At 38.7% G+C, this 20978-nt stretch overlaps 1 protein-coding gene across 2 annotated transcripts in view; it reads right to left on the reverse strand.

Moving 5' to 3' along the window:
* Positions 1-20978, reverse strand: part of LOC146619882 (protocadherin-15-like) — a 222817-nt gene that overhangs the window by 119854 nt on the left and 81985 nt on the right. For both annotated transcript variants that reach the window (XM_085369792.1, XM_085369793.1), the window contains exon 3: positions 12182-12247. In XM_085369792.1, the coding sequence (XP_085225918.1) occupies positions 12182-12247 (66 nt within the window). The remainder of the gene's footprint in view (positions 1-12181; positions 12248-20978) is intronic.

The raw sequence follows: 20978 nt of genomic DNA on the forward strand, positions 1-20978 counted from the left end.
ACAAAAGTGCTTCGTTACAACTATGCCCATTTATTCAACAGCTGAAGTGAAACATTTTAAAAAACATTTTCTAAACCTAACAATGTGGTTTGGGTGTCAACAAACAATCACCCTAATACTCTGCAGTTTTATCACAGCTATTGCGAATTTGATTATTGCAAGGCCTTAATAAACAAGCCAATTAAAATGCTTTACAGAAAATAAAAACATTAGCAGTTTTATCCAATAAAACAAGTTTCTACACATTGTATTAGAAATACAAGAACCCTTTAGGCCAACTAAGAAAATGTTTAAAGATAAAATTTGGCTATTAGTCGCATGAAAGAAAACAATACATATGCAATCATTAATACAGCTTTAAGTATTCAGTTATATATATAAAAAACATGAGTTTGTTGTGTGCATGTTACCACAGTCATAATGTCTATACAACAATAATTTTAATAATAATGCATATCAACACAAGCCAATAATAATCATCATGTCTTCCAGTCAACCGGTTTCTCTCATCTTTTCTGATTTGCAACAAATAAAATGCAGAAAAGATGATGAGGGATCAAAAGAAAAGTCGACATCTTGTCGATAACAATGAGCAAGTTAATATTGCAAAACTTTGTCTATTTTTGACTCTACAGTCTCAACAGTTAAGTAGGTGAGACAGCTTTCTTTATTTTGGAGCAAATAACTTCTCAAGAACTCATAAAAACTTGATTTTTACCCTAACCCTAACCCGACTATAGGCACTCAATAATCCTTATAATGATATTCTTAGACGCAGTGCTTTCTGTGTGAATTCAATTTTATGGCAAGTTATCCAACATAACAGAAGATGATGAAAGATACAAAAAAGATATACACAATGAAAAAAAATATATATATTTACTAATAAACAAAAGTGAAAGGTTTGACCTTTTAGAAATGTGGGTTTTGTGGTACTGGCTTCTACAAAATTCAATCCATCCAGTGTTTGTTCAGATTTTTCTGAATCTCAGACTGGCTAAAGCATCGTTGTCATCCCTTGAACAAAAAGTTAGAAATCGATTCTCTTTAGGAATTAGAGCTGGCAGTGGTGTGATTTAGTAGAATAAAACCTAAGAGGTGTTTTTTTGTCAATCTGCCACCACAATGACCCAGCCAGCCTCCAGGTGGTGAAACAAGAGATGTTACTGGATGTGAGGAGTCTGACTAGGGTAGCCAGTTTAAGCGCACTGGATTGAGCAAGTGAGTCAAAGGCTAGCAGAGGGGCCTGGGTTCAAATCTGCCCTCAGGCCATTAAGTGCATGCCTTCTTCCTGGTCTTTCTCTTAGCTACCCTGTCGTCCTTCCATTGTCAAAAAGTAAATAAATCAATAATAAATAAAAGCTAAAAAAAAAAATCTGAATAATTAGAAAAGGCAAATTGCATAAAATGCTTTATCCAACAAGTAGGATTCTGGTCATCTTATATAAAAAAAACAAAAACAGATTAGCCTAAGTGGTCATCTTTCTATTGTTGCACAACACTGCACACTCTGCTTTTCAGATTGTATTGCTTGCTCCAAACATGAAACATGAATGGCCAATCATTTTAATGTCTGTTCAAACTGATGTGAGGATTAAACTAATCCTTGATCTCATTATATGTGTTTGAAAATGAATGACGAATCCTCTATATCTAATCAAAAGATGAATGTGAATTACCAGCTGACAAACACAAATATATCCAATAATACAGGCAGCACATATTTATGCTAAAGAGCATACTTAACTAAGTTTAAGGAGAAACAACCTATGCTAGTTCCCACACATATCTATAATATGTGTGGGATATAATGATATAATTCCACCAAAACCTTTGGATATTACTGTATATACAATGAATAACTAAAACCATGATTCCTTTTTGCTGATAATAAGCAAAACCATTCAAAAGAGTCAAGGCTGCTATTAACAGGGCTGAAGAACAATGCACCCACAGATACTTTCATTTGCTCCAAAAGCTCCCAAATCTTGTATTGCTCCAAGGACAAGCACTATGTTAATGCAGTGTTAAGTCATGAAGACGAAGAATTACAACGATATTTTTATTCTGACAATAACAAACGGTAAAGACAAACCAGTATGTAAACCAGCTCCCAGTTAAATCCTGGAGCCCAAGAGAAAAGCACAAACGGGCTGATGGTGTGCATGGACAATCGGTGCAGAGCCAACAGCAGGGACTAGTGAGTGCAGACTTTACCGATCATAATTTCTCAGGGGTACTGTTCCCATTGTTCCCAAATGACACATTCTGCTGACCCTGACTGTGTGATATTGGGTTTTTTTGTGCTGTATTGAGATGTGACAAAACAACAACAACAAACAAAAACAAAAAAAACATTATCATAACGCAACATCATTGGCCAGTTAGCTAAATATGTTATAGCTAAGACAATTCAAACGAATCAGCCACAAGCTATAAAAACACCCATGAATAAAAGCACACATTACAGATGAACTAGCAGGAGCTGACAGCACCCAGAGAGGAACAGAGAAATACCCAAATACAAGTGCTACACAGTTCAGGTTGGTCAGGAGTCACTGGAACATGGTTGGTTATAGCAGCTGAAGCTTTAGTTGAAACTTAAAACACATGTGTTCCAGTAACTGTTTCAGCAAAATATCATTTATATAATAACGAAATATTCCATGTATGTGGAATCAACCTGACATGTTTTCTGCATTTCCTTTCTGCAAATGATGCCATTAACAATGCTGGGTAACATTGTTAACGCTGCAGCTTTAAAAAAAAAAAAAAAAACACACAAAAAAAAAACCACTTCTATTCTCCCGTGAGTTCTACATCTAAAAAGATAAAAGTAGGTTGAAAAGCTTATTTATATATGTAAACCGCCTGGACAGAATGTCTAAACAATTTTCACACTTATTTGTTGACCAGGTTTTTCTGTGGCGCTGCTTATGTAGAGGCCAAACTTTTATAGATTTAAGTTTCCAGGCTGCCTGTGTGCACAATACAGTGTGGAAAATAATCATTCTGCTCTATAGTCTCTTCATGTATAGGCTACTACTGTGGGATTCCCTTAGAGAGATGTGAATAATAAAAAAACCCCACATATTCCATGATGACACTATTAATCTAAGGTGACAATCCCATCATATTCTTGGGAAAACCAGCTGAATAATGTAGTGAGGGATGTATGCTAACATCAGCCAGCCTCGGGACTGATAAAACAGACTTTTTTTTTTCTGCTGCCTTAAAAAAAAATGTAGTGAGAGAAAACAAAATTGTTTGGGTGAGTTAAGTATGGAACGTTTAATTAACATGTTGTGATTTTCCCTGATCGTGCATAAAGTAAACACATTATCTTAGATTAGGCAATTTGACTCAGGGATTATTTGCATCTCAGAGGCTGAGCATTTTTCATTGATATTTAAAACCCCAAAGAATTCAAGTATTTTCATGCAAATAATAACACAGTGCAGCACACAAAAAAATGAATGGCCTGCTTCTATGGTGTAATGAGGATAAGCACAAAGCGATTTACAACAAGAACAGATGTACCGGTAATTATGCTGACCGTTTATCTCAACAATATACTGTAATTGGTGTCTTTATTTGCACATCAAACACTAAAACATGTACTCCACTTCTGAACAAAAAAATAAAAAATAGAATTATCACACACACTAGTCTAATTAGATGCAAGTAGACAGTGAGGTACAGGCTGTTGCAGGCCACTGTCAATCTGATTAACAAAGACTTTCGGTGCCTGGAAAGCAGAGAGTTTATAATAAATTGAACCAAATTAAAAACAGCTTGTTAGGCACAAAATATACAGAAATATATAAATGTATTACTGAGGTATTCATTGTGTCCTGCATGGAGTGTGTAAGTGAGGCTCACTGAATGCCCTCCCCTCCCCTCCTGTTTTGCTCTCTAATCCACAAGGAACAGGTGTTGTGCACTAATCCGGGCCTTTTAGCTACGCTCTAATTATATGTTGATGACCTAGCAATCATGACAACTGGCCGTGATCATAGAACTGAGACCAATCTTTGTTTGTGTCTGTGTATGTGTACACGTCTAACACAGAACGGGGAACATAGCCTTTATATTGAATCCTTAATCAAACATCTACAGAAAATCATTTTCAAAAATACATAAATGTTCACAGACTATAACGTTACTACAACAAGCTATATGCACTCATTTCACTAATGCCCACATGCATGTGAACAGAAGCCAGCAGGACTCCTTTTGTTTGAGCAACAGATGTACAGATGTACAAAAATAAATTGGCCACTTAGGTGTCTCGGCCTTAGTTTGTCCAGATGTTTCCTCTTCTGTACCACCACCATGTTTGATTGACATGTTTGCTGTGACGTAAGGTTTACATCAGATATAACAGAGCTCAAAAAAATTCCGCTTTTGTCTCTTTAGTCCACAGAATATTTTCACAAAGGTTTTTTTGATCATCAAGATATTTTCTGGCAAATTTGAGATGAGTCCTCGAGACTCCCTTGATGAGTCGTCTTGTACTGTTGCTGTATTTTTCCTAGGAAGTTCACTGTGATTCACTGGACTCCCAAAGCCTGAGAATTGGACTTTCCAGACTGACTGACGTCAATAACTTTGCTTCTCACATGTACTTGAGTTGCTTTAGATCGTGGCATGATATATCCTTTGTTGAAATCTTTTATCTTTTACTGTTTCTCTGCACAGGTAGGTTTGGATAGCTTTGTCATCATTTAAAAACTGCATTTTCTATTTACTCAGTCACCTTTGTGTAATATTAAAATGTATTTGTATAAGACAAATATACAAAAGAGAAGACAGAAATCAGGAGGAAAATGCTTTTTTCTGCACCCTTGAATCTGGTGAATTTCAAAACTAAGAAAAGGTTAAATTCTTATCAGTCTTTTAGGTTTGAACTTCTCTGTTCTGAAATGTACTGCTAAGCCAGATGGTTTGCAGTCTTTAGCTATGTGTTCTACGGTATGTTCTACTAGACTCAGGTAATATACTGTAAAATCTGTCAATAATCTCTCATCGCTTTGTGCCTGTTTTTCGTAGGTATAGAATGGATTTCACAGCAGTAGTATGGTAGTGCATATATTCCTTTATAATGAAAAAAGGTGGAATAACAAGTATTTGACTACATAAATGAGCCTTTATGCCCAACTAAGTGTGCGTGGAATATAAAATAAAACTGAAGTTGTTAAAGTCAGGAGAAAACTGATTTAATAAAAGCATGCTCTGCACAACAACAATCATAATGCTATTATGAAAAGCACATTATAATCTTATTTGTTTGCTTTTTTCATCGTATTTGTGAATTTAATGACAGCCCCTGCCAAAATATAGCACCATTCTGCATCTGAATAGCAGTAGTTTGATATATCTTCTTGTCACTTAAGTGATGAAACCATAAGTAACTCTTTTTTGTTTTCCATTTATTTCCACGTTGAAATGCAAGCATAACAATTATATTTCCAGAGTACTGATCTCAAAGGCAGCTCCAGCATTGCAGGGACAGTTTCAGTTCAGGGCAATAGTGGAACGCAGGATCTCATCTTTCTCTTGGGATCAATAAGTTTTCAACACACTTGGAGCAAGACTTACAAATTATACCTGTGCTATTTGTACAGGGTGGTACTGAAAGTCCCACACATCAATTTGCTCCCTTCCAGACAGCTACTATTGTTTGAGTCCAGTCACATTCAGGACTAAAAGGTGTTTGAAGATTCGTCTTAGTGAAGCAAAAGAAAGTGTTACATGCCTGGGGGTGTTTCACCAGACACCTACCCCACTGTTGGGCAAACCTTGGACGAATGTTACTGCCTTCCAGGTGCAATTAATTGAATAAAATTACATTTTTTTTTTCAGCTACAACCAAATGTGGCTCAATTTTAATTGAAAAAACTGATCCCTAATCTGAAGTACACGTTTAATTCCCAGCCAGTGCAAGCATCTTTAGTCACTGTGTCATAAAAAGAAAAAGAAAAGAAATAAGTCGACATAAAGAAAGGGAAAGCCTTGAAACAGACCAACTATGCAACATGTTGATATAAAGGAATGAAGCAACTTGAGAGGATGATTGAACTAATGACAACCCTGGTGGAGACACACAGTCTGAGGGATTGAGTTCACTTTAAGGAGAGAAATTAATGAGTCCTTGGTGGCTGAGAAAAACACACACGTACGCTGGATCTCATTAATTGTTTAAACATAACACATTTAACACTTACTAAAAAATGCCTACAAGCCCTTTGAATACCAGATAACCAGAATACTCCTGGTATTTTACACACGTGGAAACCCTTCACCACTCAGCACTCACTGAAGTAGTCATCACGGATGAGCTGAGAGACCTTTAAAAAGACATTCAGCAATGACACATATTGTGTTTGCCATTTGTTCAGCTCTCTCAAATCTTTTAATTCCATGTCAAGGTTACGCTGTGCTAGTTATCGTGGGTCTTAAAACCCAACACACCAATGAAGCAGCGAGGGGAAGGACTTGACAACAAACCAGAGAAAACAGCTGAAGTGCTCCACAAGTTTTAAGTGACTCACTCATCTTCATACAGACTCTAGTGCTGTATTCACTCAATGTGATGCAAGTTCAGAGACAAGCGTGAAGAAGCGGAGGAAGGAACATTTTATGAATTGTCTTATTAAAATAACATGAACCTCATGAAACTAAAGAAAGTTAGTTATTCAGTTTGCATGGCATTATATATTATATTGTTAACAGTTTGTTAATAAGACGGCCTTGTCATAACAATAAGTGTAAGTCAAGGTATATCTCAGTGGCTACAAATTTAAGCTAGACCTCTCCCCAGGATTTGCAATACACTCACCACAATGCAAGCCCCTTGACCCTCTGGGTCAGAACATAATATTTTTTTCTTTTAAATATAATTAGAGTAGAAATAAAGAGGTTAAAAAAAGTGTATCTATAACAACAAAAAGTGAAAGAAAACCAGGCAATTTTTTAGACTTAATAACATCTACATGTAGTTGATCAGCTAATATTAGTACTCTTTGTATTGAATAATTACAGTAGGTTAGCTCATTCAGCAACATATACAGACAAAATTAACCATAACTTGGTGTTTTCCCAGCAACATATGGTGTCTATCCCAATATACTAGGAAGTAAACGCCCCAGTCTCTCTCTCTCTCTTAACAGTATGGCAGCACAGAAGTAATAGTGCCAGATGCACCTGTGGAATTTCTCTGTCATTTAGTGTATCCTAACCCTCATCCTGTCAACTGGCTAATTCAGTTTGTTCCCAATTATGTCACCGTTTTAAATTTTGCCTTCATTGGTCCTATGCGGGCGGCACGGTGGTTAGCACTGTTGCCGCACAGCAAGAAGGTCCTGAGTTCAATTCCACCATCAGGCCGGGGTCTTTCTGTGTGGAGTTTGCATGTTCTCCCCGTGTCTGCGTGGGTTCCCTCCGGGTACTCCGGCTTCCTCCCACCGTCCAAAGACATGCAGTTTGTGGGGATAGGTTAATTGGATAATCCAAATTGCCACTAGGTGTGAATGTGCGAGTGAATGTGAGTGTGAATGGTTGTCTGTCCCTGTGTTTTAGCCCTGCGACAGACTGGCGACCTGTCCAGGGTGCACCCTGCCTCTCGCCCTATGACAGCTGGGATTGGCTCCAGCACCCCCCGCGACCCTGAAAAGGATAAGCGGTAGTGAATGGATGGATGGTCCTATGCAAAAAATATTTTGGCGTCCCACGGGACGAAAAAAACAAAAATAAAACCAAAAATAAAAGGAAATATATATATGCAATTACTGTTTACCAAAACCTTTTGGGTCAAACATTAAATTATACAGTATCAATGAAAATAAGATAACAGTATCAATGACACTTCATTCATTCATGTTGAAGGGAAAAGCCTCTGTTATCATCTACATGGGCAAATTCCCAGACTGGAACATTAGAGACATCGCTGTTTTTACCTGAAAGAGTGGAGACATTTCCAGATTGTGCCACACATGAAACGGGAACTAGAGTTCCTACACCTCAAGCCCCAATCCAAGCAGCAATAACCCTCCTGGGAGTGAGGAAAACACTATCTGCTGATGTGACTGCCCAATGATCGGGCGGGAAATCTACTCCAAAAAGATGTTACCTTTGGTCCCGAAAACAAAGGTGGGAGGTAGAAACTGTTTGCTTCTCCTGTCACATTACAACATGCCGTGAGCATAGCACGTATAGTGCATATAGTGTGTCTGTAGCTTTTTGTTGCTTTTTGTTGTTTCAGGTAAAGGCAAGTCACATTGTCAGGCACAAGTCAGACTCATTCTTATTGGGTGCCAGTCTCCACCAGGGCTGCCCTTTGTCAAAGATTCTAGTCATAATATTTATGGACAGAATTTTTAGGTGCCGCCTAAAAATGTGACGATGTCAAATTTGAGGATCTCAGAATCTCATCTCTGCTTTTTGCAGCTTGTACTGGGATGGTGTCTGGAATAAGAATTAGCAACTCCAAGGTTGAGGCCATGGTTCTCAGCCAGGTCAGGTCGGGAACAAGTTGCTGCCCCAGGTGAAGGAGTATGTTGGGGTGCTGTTCACGAGTGAGGGAAGAATGGAGGTTAAAGACATATTGGAGCAGCGTCTGCTGTAATATGGACACTGTACGCTGTCTGTTGTGGTGAATACACAGCTGGACGTGAAAGTGAAGGTGTCTAGTTACAGGTCTAGCTTTGTACCTACTCTCTCCTATGACCACGAGCTGTGGGCAGTGACCAGAATAATAAGACTGAAGATACAAGCGGCAGAAATAAACTTCCTCCAAAATGTATTGGGCTCTCCTTCAGACAGCGTGAGGAGCATGGTCGTTCAGGAGTTCTGGGCATGTCCTGGAGGAGGCCCCAGGGATGACCCAGCACATGCTGGAGAGATTATATCTCTGCACTGGTTGATTTTGTGCTCATTTTAGCTATCTTAGAATGGGGTGAAATTCAATTCAATGAATTGAAGCACCAAATCACAACAACAGTTGCTTCAAGGCAGTTTATATTGCAAGGTAAAGAACCTGCGATATTACAGACGATTGCTGATTTCATCATAAAAATATGTTTAACTTGAAATTACTGAAAAATTAAGCGATGCCAAAAATCAAACACCAGTAAATAAGCTTTTAAGTAATAGCGTGGAGCATAGTTTATATATATATATAGGTATAGATTTTCTTTTGACAAAATATGCAAATTAACAATAACTTGCAATAAAAAATAAATAAAAATCTTTACATGACAACCAAATAAGTAACAACTTGAAGTATCTGTGGAGGATTTTTACTTTGATTGTGTTAGTGCCTGTCAGCACTGATCAAAATGCAACTACTTATCACAGTTCAGACTGGATCTACCTTAGCAGCACACTGCATTTCATTTTGCTAGATTGACTTCCCTTTATGAAAGCCCTTCAGTAACACTCATTTATGATTTCCTAAACTACGTAAACTGCTCGATAAACAGGGGGGTTAACGGGATATTCACACGCTTCAGGCAACAGTTGATACAAATCGCGAATTTACAGAGCCAAGTTCAGAGAGAGCATACTTATTTATGGATACTCCGATTCCTCGCTGCTGTTGCAGGAAGCTCTCTCTCTACTCGATTCTTTTCTCTCTCCACATATGCAGCTGCCCCTAAACAATGAGATAGAAATCTCTCCAATCTGATTAAATGCTTTTGGATTAAGCTCATGGGCTGAATAAGCAAAGGAGCCTATAGAAAACAAGCTTTGTCTTCCCAATTGTGATCGACTCATGGAGTGAGTGAGACTTTATGTGTCGCGCCTGGCACCTGTCAGTGGATCTGCAGAAGCAACAGCTCAGAAAAATTAAACATGTTATGCTTCATTTGAGCAACTGTGCTGCTATCCGCTCCTGATTTCTCTCCTTTTTCTAAAATAAGAACCTCCAAGAACAAAAAGGAAAGAAAAAAAAAAAAAGCAAACCGAAATGAAAAAGGACAAGAAAATGTACTTCTTTCACAACGTCCATACCAAGTACTATCCTCTTAGCTGAGTCAAATATAAATCTTCACAGACAATCAATAAATGAACAACTCCTGATACAGCGCTTTGACATTTGCAAATGTTATTATGTTTCTGAGCAGCACACCTCCTCCACGGGGAACCGTATACTTTTTTTGGCTCTTCTGCCTCAGATCAAATTTGTTCTTCTGAGAAGGCAGGGGGAAGAGGATTATATACTTATTTGTTTGTCTATCTTTTCTGACCCTGACCAAACAAAGCCAGACAGAAGAGTGATTATGTTGTTTGCTTTCCCATTCACACACATGAATGAATGTAAAGGCAAATGCTCCGAAGAGATGGGATCTTATTATGTGCCATTTGTATGGTTTCTGTGTGACAGAAGAGAAGAAATGAAACACATTTAGATGGATAATTGCTTTGGTCAATAACGGCAGGTTTCCTGTTTTACATTCCATTATGGTGAGGATGGGCTCTGCCTGTTTCATCACAGAGAGATAAATAAAAGGATGGTGGAGCCAGAAGAGACCCATATCCCAGGTAAATGAGAGCTTTATGAGGAAGATTAGTGCAAATCCCTCACACAGTGCATAGGCACATGTGGGGCGAGAGAGGCTTTCGGATACAGGCTTGGCTACCTCCATCTCACAAATTCCCCCAGCAATCGATCAAAGCCCCAAATCACAGCTGCATACACACACACACACACACACACACACACACACACACACACACACACACACACAGGAAGGAGTAGGTGAGACACTATGACGGCCTGAATTGTTTTTTTATTGCACTGATGAATAGGTGACCTGATCTGACACAGAGACAGTCATTTGTACTCTCGGGATACAAATATTCACATAATGTGCATGCATTTATGAACATATGATTCCTCTCTGTAAGATACACAGGCAACAAAAAACAAACAAAAACAAAAACAGTACCCAGAGTGCATACAGTGTACTCTGTAAGTGGAGCATCTGTGAAATTGTATTTTGACTGTATAAATAAGCTCTGGATGCCATCTGTACTGAGAGCTGCTCATTAAACTCTGTTAACCTGCAGTACTAATATCTGCAGGGAGAGATGAGTGAGACAAAGACACACCTGCTCCATTTAGGGAAAAGCATTTCTCATTCCCTCAGTGAACATATAGCACCTCCCAAGTAACAGTTATCACATGCAGGCACATATTTACATGTAAAGACATACTCATCATGAGCAAAATCCAGACGGCAAACACTCACAAAAAATAGAGACTGCTATAACGTAGAAACAGTTAACGGAGAGGCCAGAGAGAAGATGAAGGGAGAAAAGAAGGGGAGGAGCTGAACAGTTTCACCTGACCCACTCAAACGCTGCATGTCTGATCTATGGTTCAGTGATTTGTGTACTGCTGAAGCACAGCTATACAAAATACAACCTGTGCAGGGAGCAGACAACTCATTAATGGAGCCCCACATCACGTCTGTATGCCAAACACCATCTGTATTCATTCAGATGCACACACACAGGCATATTTCTGATTCACCCTGGGAGAACAGTAGCAAAGTACACATCGAAAACGCAGGGAACCGATCTTTAATTTAAAGCACAATAAAAATTATGACATCTTAGACATAACATCTCTTATAACCAACTATCAGTATCAAGTGCCATCAACTGTGGCTGTAGCTCATGTGGTAGAGCAGGCCACCTACTAACTGGAAAGTTGGCAGTTCGATCCCAGTCTGCTCCAGTCTACGTGCCAAATGTCCTTGGGAAAGCTACTAACCCTGCGTATGAATGCGTGTGTGAATTTTAGATAGGAAGTGCTTGGGTCAATGTACAAGTTGTGTAAAGCACTGCTCAGCAGCAGTGCTCAGATTAAGTAGAAAAGCACTATATAAGAACCATTTACCATAAACTACAAGTCCACACTAGATGAAAAATTATATTATAATAAAAGCACTTTGGCATAGAAAATAGTGCTTGAGTGTATGACTGGCTGAATGAGGCTTATTTAGCTTGCGCTATATAAGTACCAATCTATGTATTCATGACAAAAAACACTCTGTACCAAATCCCAACAGTGCAATACACAACGTTTAAGTGCAGTAGCAATTACCATACATTGGAATACATTGTGACGTGGGAATACAGACAGAAACATAGGCGTGAAACTGGCACGTACCATTTGGGCTCTCCTCGTCAACAGTGACTATGGTTGCAGGGGGACCAGGCCGGGACAGCTTACACTCTGCGTATGCAAGAAAAAAAAATTAAAAACTATGTCTGCATATGATATTCATTTAATTCTGGTTACATCACCAGAATGACACAATGATAAAGAACAATAGTGAACACCTAAAGCAGAGATAGCAGTCTTACCAAACTGGGAATATAATCATTTCATATATACACTGCTCAAAAGAACAAACAAACAAAAAAAACATTCAAGGAACACTTAGTCAGTTTAATTTACTTCATCATCACCAGTGTGTGAATGTGTGTATGAATGGGTGGATGACTGGATGTGTAAAGCGCTTTGGGGTCCTTAGGGACTAGTAAAGCGCTATACAAATACAGGCCATTTACCATCATCAACTCAATCAGTTAACTTAATCAGTTAAGTAGCAGAGGGGGTTGTTAATCAGTTTCAGCAGCTTTAGTGTTAATGGCATTAACAACAGGTGCACTAGAGGGGCAACAATGAGACAAACCCCAAAATGGGAATGGTTTTAAAGGGGGAGGCATTTTCCCCTCCTCATCTTTTAACTGTATTTTAACTAATTTTCAATTTGGCTAGGGTCAGTGTCACTACTGTTAGCATGAGGCAATACCTGGACCCTATAGAGGTTGCACAGGTAGTCCAACTCCAACAAGAGATTCTAAGAGACAGGAGAGGTGGACAGGCCCTAGAAGGTCCTTAACCCTTCTGCATGACCAGTATCTGCTCCTTTGCAGAGGATGAGCACTACAAAATTAGCACTCCAGCAGGCCACTGGTATGAATCTCTCTGAGGGCCTCACATCCTCTAGTGAGCGCTGTGCTCAAACCCTGCAGTTCTATATAGAATAGGGGGACATGTTTAAGTTAATCCAATTAAATTTTGACAGAACACCATTTTTTTCACTTTGATTTTCGAGGTCTCTTTGAATTTAGCCCTGTGAGGTTGATCAGTTTCATGACAGCACACATTACCCAGTGCATATCAGTACAGATATCCAGCATGATTTGTTTTGCCTACTGTAATTTGATGTGTTTTCAAAGTGTTCCTTTAACTTTTTTTGAGCAGTGTATTATATTTTCAAATAATGTCTAAAGATTTAGATTTCATGAAGAAAAATAAATGCTGAAATTACAGTGGTATCATCACTCCTAGTGACAGCAATACATTTACATGTACAGTAGTCACAGTAGTAATCATAAATAAAGTGCTCATATATGGTATGTCACAGAATTATGCTAAAATTGCAAATTAATTGATAAAAAAAAAAACCCTGACACTGTTCATATTTCGCAGCTGTAAGGAAATGAATGTCAACATTTTCTCTCAGTGTCACACAGATGCTGTCATGCTGATGTATCATTTTACAACAGGTGGCATCAATGACTGCTGCCACAGAACCATCAGCAGCAATGGACTGTGCGATAGTGACACCAGACAAGCAGGGTGGTGAAAGCATGTGGCAACATCATAAGCAGAGCACTGACGAGAATGGCTTCACAGATGGAGGTCACAGCAGCTAGATGGTACGAGCACATGGGACACAGGTAATGGCAGCTTGACAGACAACAGCAGATGGGGCAGCAGGAGAGGTGGAGACAGGAGAAAGGAAAACGTCTAGCCCAGATGAATAGGTGCTGCAAGGCAACGCTCTCCACAGCCAATGTAAGGAAAGTTCAGGATTAAATGTCATTCATAGAAGAGGTAGAGAGAAATGGCAAAAAGGGAGAATATGGGAATGTTAAAATACAAAAGGAAAACAGACAACAGATGATTGCCCTCTTACCCTCATAGTGCCAGTCTGAAGGAGGTTAGAAATAGAAGAAATAGAAAAAAATATCATCATAAAATAGGAAGAGATATTAGAAAACAGGGCTGAAGAGAGGCAGTTTAATGGAATATAAACTCAAGAGACCTCTCAAAATTGTGGGTATTAGCAAACCCCACACAGTTTTTGGAGAAATGGCCAGTCGATCTATTCTTTCTGCCAGCAGCTGACTGTTTTGAGAAATGTTGTATGCAGGAAAAATGAAATCAAGTTAAAGTATAAATTCTGTGCTTGTGAAAGAGAAAAAGAAGGTCAGCAGAAGCCTTTTACTAGTTACTCAAAACATCTTTCTATCCTTCTTTTAAATGGCCTCCATCTTGTTATTCATTGAATCTGAAGCAGCTTGCTTTCAGGTGGTGTCGTCTGACATTACATGTAATCAGAGATGGAAATAATGACACCACATCAACAGTCAGCACTCTGTTTCACACTCACCTTCTGCTTGACTTCAGTTGTGCAACTATGCACCTGTTGCCAGGATAGTTTTCTTATTAAATATGCATACCCATGAGCCTTTACTAATGTCGTATTTGAAAGTGCACATTAATCAGTGATAAAAACCTGAATGTGATGTTGTTGCATTTTTAAACTGTAGATACACACAATAATTAGCAATTAAATAGCAATGAAAACCTGAGGCTAGAAGAGGGGATATTTTATGCAAATAACCGCATTTTCAGTTTCTTGTGCTCTCTAATCTAAATTTTATTAACGTTTTATCTGGGGCTAGAATTTGCATCCATGTAAAACATCTTTGCTTTGGTCCTTTACTGTCAAAGTGAAGATCTATTGTCAGTAAGAGACACTATGTTAAAAGGCATAGACTACATTTTCTAATCTAAAATTCCTCACAGTTATTAAACCATCCCGATGTTGCACAGCTAATTCACGAGATGTACTGACGAGTAAATTTTAAAGTTCCATGAGTTTATAGCAATTAGGAAACCTGCACCTTTCGGCTGAAAAAATAGGATTTCCTTTAATAGCGACAAAATGAACAGAGCAACTGGGTCACACCACGCAATCTGAGACATAAACAACAAGCAACATCAAAATCAGTATGCAAATCTGCTCTGAGAGAATATACTCTGTGTGAAGTAGAAGTAGAAGAGTGTGACCGTGTGCATGCGTGTGTATGCATGTGTATGCATGTGTGTGCAAGCGTGCATAATAAAAGTTACTTGCACTCATTTTGAGAAGCTCTTTAAGGGATCATAGGCAGTCTGTTTTGTTAGTTTTGCATATGTGTGTTCGAGCAGTGTTTAGCCGGGTGCACGGCCGTGTGAGCGCGCGCATGTGTAGCTTTAAGTGGTAGTTGCGGCAGTGGGAGAGAAAAGATGTGAAGAGTCTGGTTTGAAGACAAAAGGCAGAACCAAGCAGAGATAAAGAATAGCACCTCCATTTGCAGTGATAACTTTCCTATGTTGCGATCAAAGCACAACCGTAATGCTGCACTCAAATGGATACGAATACAAACACACACAAACCCAAAGCAGCAAAGTGTGCTCACTGTCGTGTTCACTACAAAATGGAAATGATCCCAACTTCTTGCCACATTTACACCTTTTAGCAGCGGGTGATATTTTCTAATGACGCTTTACGTCAGGCTTTCCTCCCATCGAAAAATCCTCCCAGCAGAATGAAAGAATATAAAAGACATTTTCTGGCCAATTCACTTTACTGTGGCTCTTTGGATTTGTAAAAGAATATGCTAAAAGGCATCACCAAAAATCCCCAGTCTGTGCTTTCCTGCGGCATTCAAAATAATAATGCAGGGTAAAATGGGCAGACCATAACAAACACAAATATAGAAAATAAGTAAACACCATCAGAAAACTACTTATGCATTCATCTAACAATCTGACCTGCCCCCATCCTAAAAGTAGAATAGAAAATATTTTTGTGTGTGTGTGTGTGTGTGTGTGTTTGTGTGTGCAGAAGGAAGTCTGTTTTACACTGCAAGGAAAGGGCAAGTTTTTATGCAATGCTATGGGGGAAAAAAACAATAGGATTGTATACAGGAGCGAAATGACGCTACACATATGTGACGTGTACAGCTATAGGGAAGAAAACAGATAAGGATCAAAGTGTAAATATTCTGCGAGCCGTGAATGTTGTGTCTATCTTATGAAGACCATTCAAGCAATAAAAATAGGAAACAATTCAAAAGCAAAACAGAGCAGAAAAGTTGGAGCAAACGATACAGTTGATTGCAAAGCTGAAAAAGAGCGATAGGCAGCAGCATGAGATCTGATATCTGAAGTCAGTTAACGCTCTTAGGCAGTCTTTGTGTATTTTTAACCAGATTTAATAATAGAAAGCCTATGCACACACATTGAAAAGAGCTGTAGGCAACGGCCAATACAAATCGAAAGTGAATGAGGAAGTCAGTGATGTAGTGTCATACGTCAGTAGATGAAAGGACTGGTTTTTTTTTTTAGCTCCACTTCTGTTTATCAGCTTCACTTCTCTATGTACAGGTAAAGTAAAGAAAGTGGGATATTTGAGTCACACCATCAGGAATAGTTGTGAGAAAATTTCAAGAGAATGTCCAGTAACGATGTCATGCTGTATGCACAACCACACATGCTGGCATGGAAATTTCATGTGTAAAGATTGTGTGAAAACAGCATACTCCACTTCATTCACTTGATTTGTAAAGAAAGACTGAAAAGTGCTTTTAGCAGCACTGAATAATGCAATCAGAATCAGCTTAAGCTCCCGAGATGGACAAAGTGCAGACATATTTGTTCCCACCTCTCTTGCTGTGTTGAAAAATTTTATGTACAAAAGGCATAATGGCCTACGCTGAAGCTACGCCAAGAGACACAAAGTATTCATTTTGTTTCTAAAGTTAATTCACAGATTTACTGATATGATGATTTACATCTATTTTGAATATAATAAGTATTCACTGGCAATTCAGCAGACCAACAGTCAAAAACAGGATTAGGTAGGTTTGGCTGGTTGACATACCGATGTAGTACTGCAAATGTTTATTTCGATGAAAGAACTGTACATTTTAATTTGTGTTATTGCTCTCATCATCATTTTTTATTAACAGGTAACAGTAAGAGGTTATATCAGTAAATCTAACAAGAAAAAAAATCATGACTCAAAAATCTGCTTTCCAAATGAAATGATTATTGGGTGGCTATGGAGTTTTAAGATTCATAAAGATGAGACAAATGCAGCAAACAGCATTCAATCACTGAAGGAAACTGGGGCACTGTACACTTCAGAAGTGTAATCCACAGACAATCAAAATCTTCTAATTTTGACCTTGGGGTAATTTGCTCTCACCTAAAGAGATCTTCTCACTAATCAACCTAACAATGTTGACTCAAAGCCGTAAAACGTCAATTACGAAATGATTACTGCTCGTCTTAAAGAAAGTCAGTTGGAAAAAAATGATTGCAAGCAAGCCTCAATCAACTTGCAAAATGCTTGAAATTGAACAAAAAAGTCCTTTCCCAGCTAGAAGATAACATTTAACAAAGGAGCAGAGAGTTGAGAATTCTTCAGACAATGTAAATGAAAACATTAAGTGCTTTGAGCCTGACATTTTTGTATTTTAAAACCAGGACCACCAGCACTTTAAATCACCTAGATTTTAATGCCATCCTGCAACAGCAGCAGTGAGAGCAAAGAAGTCATTTTTTAAATAACTATTTTTTGTAAGCTTTGACAGAAATCAATGTTCAACATTAGGTTTTAGAGATTTTAGTTTTACAATTGTTTTATATTGTTTTGATTACATATCATAAAGGTCACAGCAACACTACTACTGTAAAAGAAGAATGTTATGGAAAAGTTAAAAGTGGATGTAATTTTTGGACAGGGCACCAATTTGTCAAGGGACAACCATCCGTGTTTAAATCCACACCTATAGTTAATTTAGAATCACCACTAAGATTGGTGGTAGACCGGGGGAGAACCGCATAGTCATGGGGAAAACATGCAGACTCTAACCAGAAAGGCCTCTGACTGGATTTGAACTCAGGACCTTCTTGCTGTGAGGCGACAGCGCTCACCACTGCACCACCCTGCTAATTTTTTTTGTTAAGTAGAAGAGTTCAAGTTTGTCTTCTCATCCACATCTGCCTCCTCTACACTGGACTTGCAGCCTCTCTCTCATTGAGTGTCCACACTGGCCCGCCCCAGTTTGCAGCCACATTTCACTCTTTATTTGCTTGGATTAGTACACTACACTGGGCTCTCCACTCAGTTCAGCTATGGTTCCCCCGCTAGCAACCTGCCTGGTTCTCCACTCGACCTGTCACACACTCTGCCCTGCTCTTCACTGTCACAACATCCCATCAGCGACCCCTTCAGCCCTGCAGTAATTATTTAAATCTAACTACAATCCCCGATATATTCACTTATCAGCTCTGGCTTATGCAGTCTTTAAACCAAGATGTGTGTAAACAATATCTGTTACTAGGCAACCAGGTATGCTGCAAATGCTGAGCATAGTATTTTATACAGATTTCAATAAGGGTCATAAAAGACTCCAAAAAGACAGTTACAGATATAAGTGGTAACCCCCCCACTACCCAAAATTCACTATATGATAAATAAAGCCATGCTATGAAAAGTCATGAAATATGAGATTATAGGTTTTATCTGAACAAACACCATCCGCTTAACTTTTCAGGATTTTTAAATAGTCATAATGGTTAAATAAATCAAAGTTAAAATTCGTGATGGCACACTGGATTATTTAGGGCTTGTTAAGGGAATGTCTGCACTCCTCGTACTACAAGTAGATAATACTAGACATAGTATATACGTAGTATGTTTTTCTCCTGTACACATTTCTTTCAATGTTATTTTAATAATCAGACGGTCTTCTGACAATCTTTTAAGCAATTCAAGCCTTTTTAAGGCAGCTTACTACATTGCTGGAGCACCATATCTATAATGATATGAATTTTGCTCACTGACATATAGTTTCAGAAGGCATTTTTTACCTGCCACCCCTCCAACAGCCTGTGCTTTCCCGTGGCTTCATCTCCAAATGCAGCTTTTTAGCAACCAATAAATCAAACTGCTGCTCCAAGGGAGTGGATATCTCAGAAAACAGACTTTAAAGGACAACTAACCTAACAAGCATGTGGTCCAGGAGGGCCGTGCTGTCTCAATCAATACCGTAGACATTTGTAACAAACATACAAAGGATAAGTAGTATCTTATTTAAATAACTAAGAAATGCAAATGGTTTCACAAACTGGAGTGAACTGTATTTGCCCTCTCTAGATGTTGGCACTCATTAAAAACTGTCAAAATAAGCATGGGATCAAAAAAAAGGGACGGGGGGAGGGGGGGGGGGGGGGGGTGAATGAGAAAGGGCAAAAGCAAAAGAGAGGAAAGTTGGAACTCATCTCTCATCCTGTAGATGGATGGCAAACAGCCAACTCAACACAAAGCTTCTCTTATCATAAAATGACTTGTACCATATGTCCGTACATAATCATGAACGCTTCCCCACTTTCATATAAATATCAGGCTCTGTGTGATAAGAAAATGTCTAACACAGCCTATGGAAAGTTATTCTAACAGGAAAATCTTGATGACATAATTTCTTGTATTTTCCATATTTTTTTTCCCCCCCTCATCTTTCAGACACAACACCAGTAGGCTCTCTGAGGGAGGAATGTCGGCTGATCTCCGGTTTGACCAAAATCCATTTAGAAAAACTTCAAGGTTGGAGGTTAGAGTCATGACTAATCCCTGGGGTGGCAGAGAGCCCAGGGCAGGGATGAGTAGAGACAGAGCAAACATGGACACGGTTTTAATTTCCCAGTTGGATTGGCGGAGTTTATTTTGCACAGATCCATGTCCAGTGGGGAATTCTGAAACAGGTCCAGTTGGGCTTCGAAAAAGATGGTCAGAGGGTAGCTATCCAGTTCCTTACATGTCTGCCAGGAAATGGCTGCATATGCAGATGAGAATTCTGTGTTATATCTTAAAGGGTTAAGGACAGTTGTCCACAAAGGCTCGCTATCAAAGCCTAAATTGGCTCTTGATGCTAAACGGTAATCTATAAGATCAATTAATATTTTACGATCAATGCCTTGATTCGAATTATGTGCTGTTATATTTGTTAATAGTCAAATAGTCAAAAAGCCCTGAGTTTAGAACCAACATTTAGCTTTAAAAACACACATCAGTTGTAACAAGATAAAGCTTTACACCACTGCACAATGCACTGTTTTCAGGTAGATATGCTTCATTTTACATACAGAAAATTCTGACTTGCCATCTGCTCTTCAGTGCAGTTTTTAATGAGCAAACACCATCAGTGGGAAACTGATTTCAGATGTATTCACTAATGCTCTTAGCATGGTTGTCTTGCTTTTTCACGCATATATACTCCAGTTCAACAAGTCTTTACAGAGAAGCTCAACATATTTTTCATGCTGTTTTTATTATAACTACGTGGTGTCATTTAGAGCAACTGCAGACTTTTATTTCCTGAAGCTTCTTTTTTCTAATCATGCATTATGCAAACGAATGGGGTGTGGTTATAGTTCGGGCAGTGTCTCTGTGCGAATTTGGCACAGCAGTGCATCCCAGATTGCATTTCACACCAACCAACAGCAGCGGCAGAAAATAAAACTAACAGTTCTAAAGATTTATTTCCCAGACATTTATTTATGTGTTTACTCATGTAATTAATATTTATTCATGTATTTAAGGATTACAAAACAACAGTTGAGAATCTGTGAATCCAGGGAATCCTGTGTGCTCCATATACATTTATCCATTCACTATCCGGTTGTTCAGTGATGACGCAACGAATCCTACTTCCGGGCCTAAAGTAGTCTGCGTTTAATATGGCGTTTGTGTTGTTGACATGCTTAATGTTATGTATTTTCTTCTATTTGATCTCAAAAAGCTCCTAAAACAGTCAGTGATCACTGTTGACCT

Source organism: Diplotaxodon limnothrissa, linkage group LG13, assembly GCF_057381915.1.
Source record: "Diplotaxodon limnothrissa isolate DT_005_m linkage group LG13, D_limnothrissa_male_GT1.1, whole genome shotgun sequence".
Classification (NCBI taxonomy): domain Eukaryota; kingdom Metazoa; phylum Chordata; class Actinopteri; order Cichliformes; family Cichlidae; genus Diplotaxodon; species Diplotaxodon limnothrissa.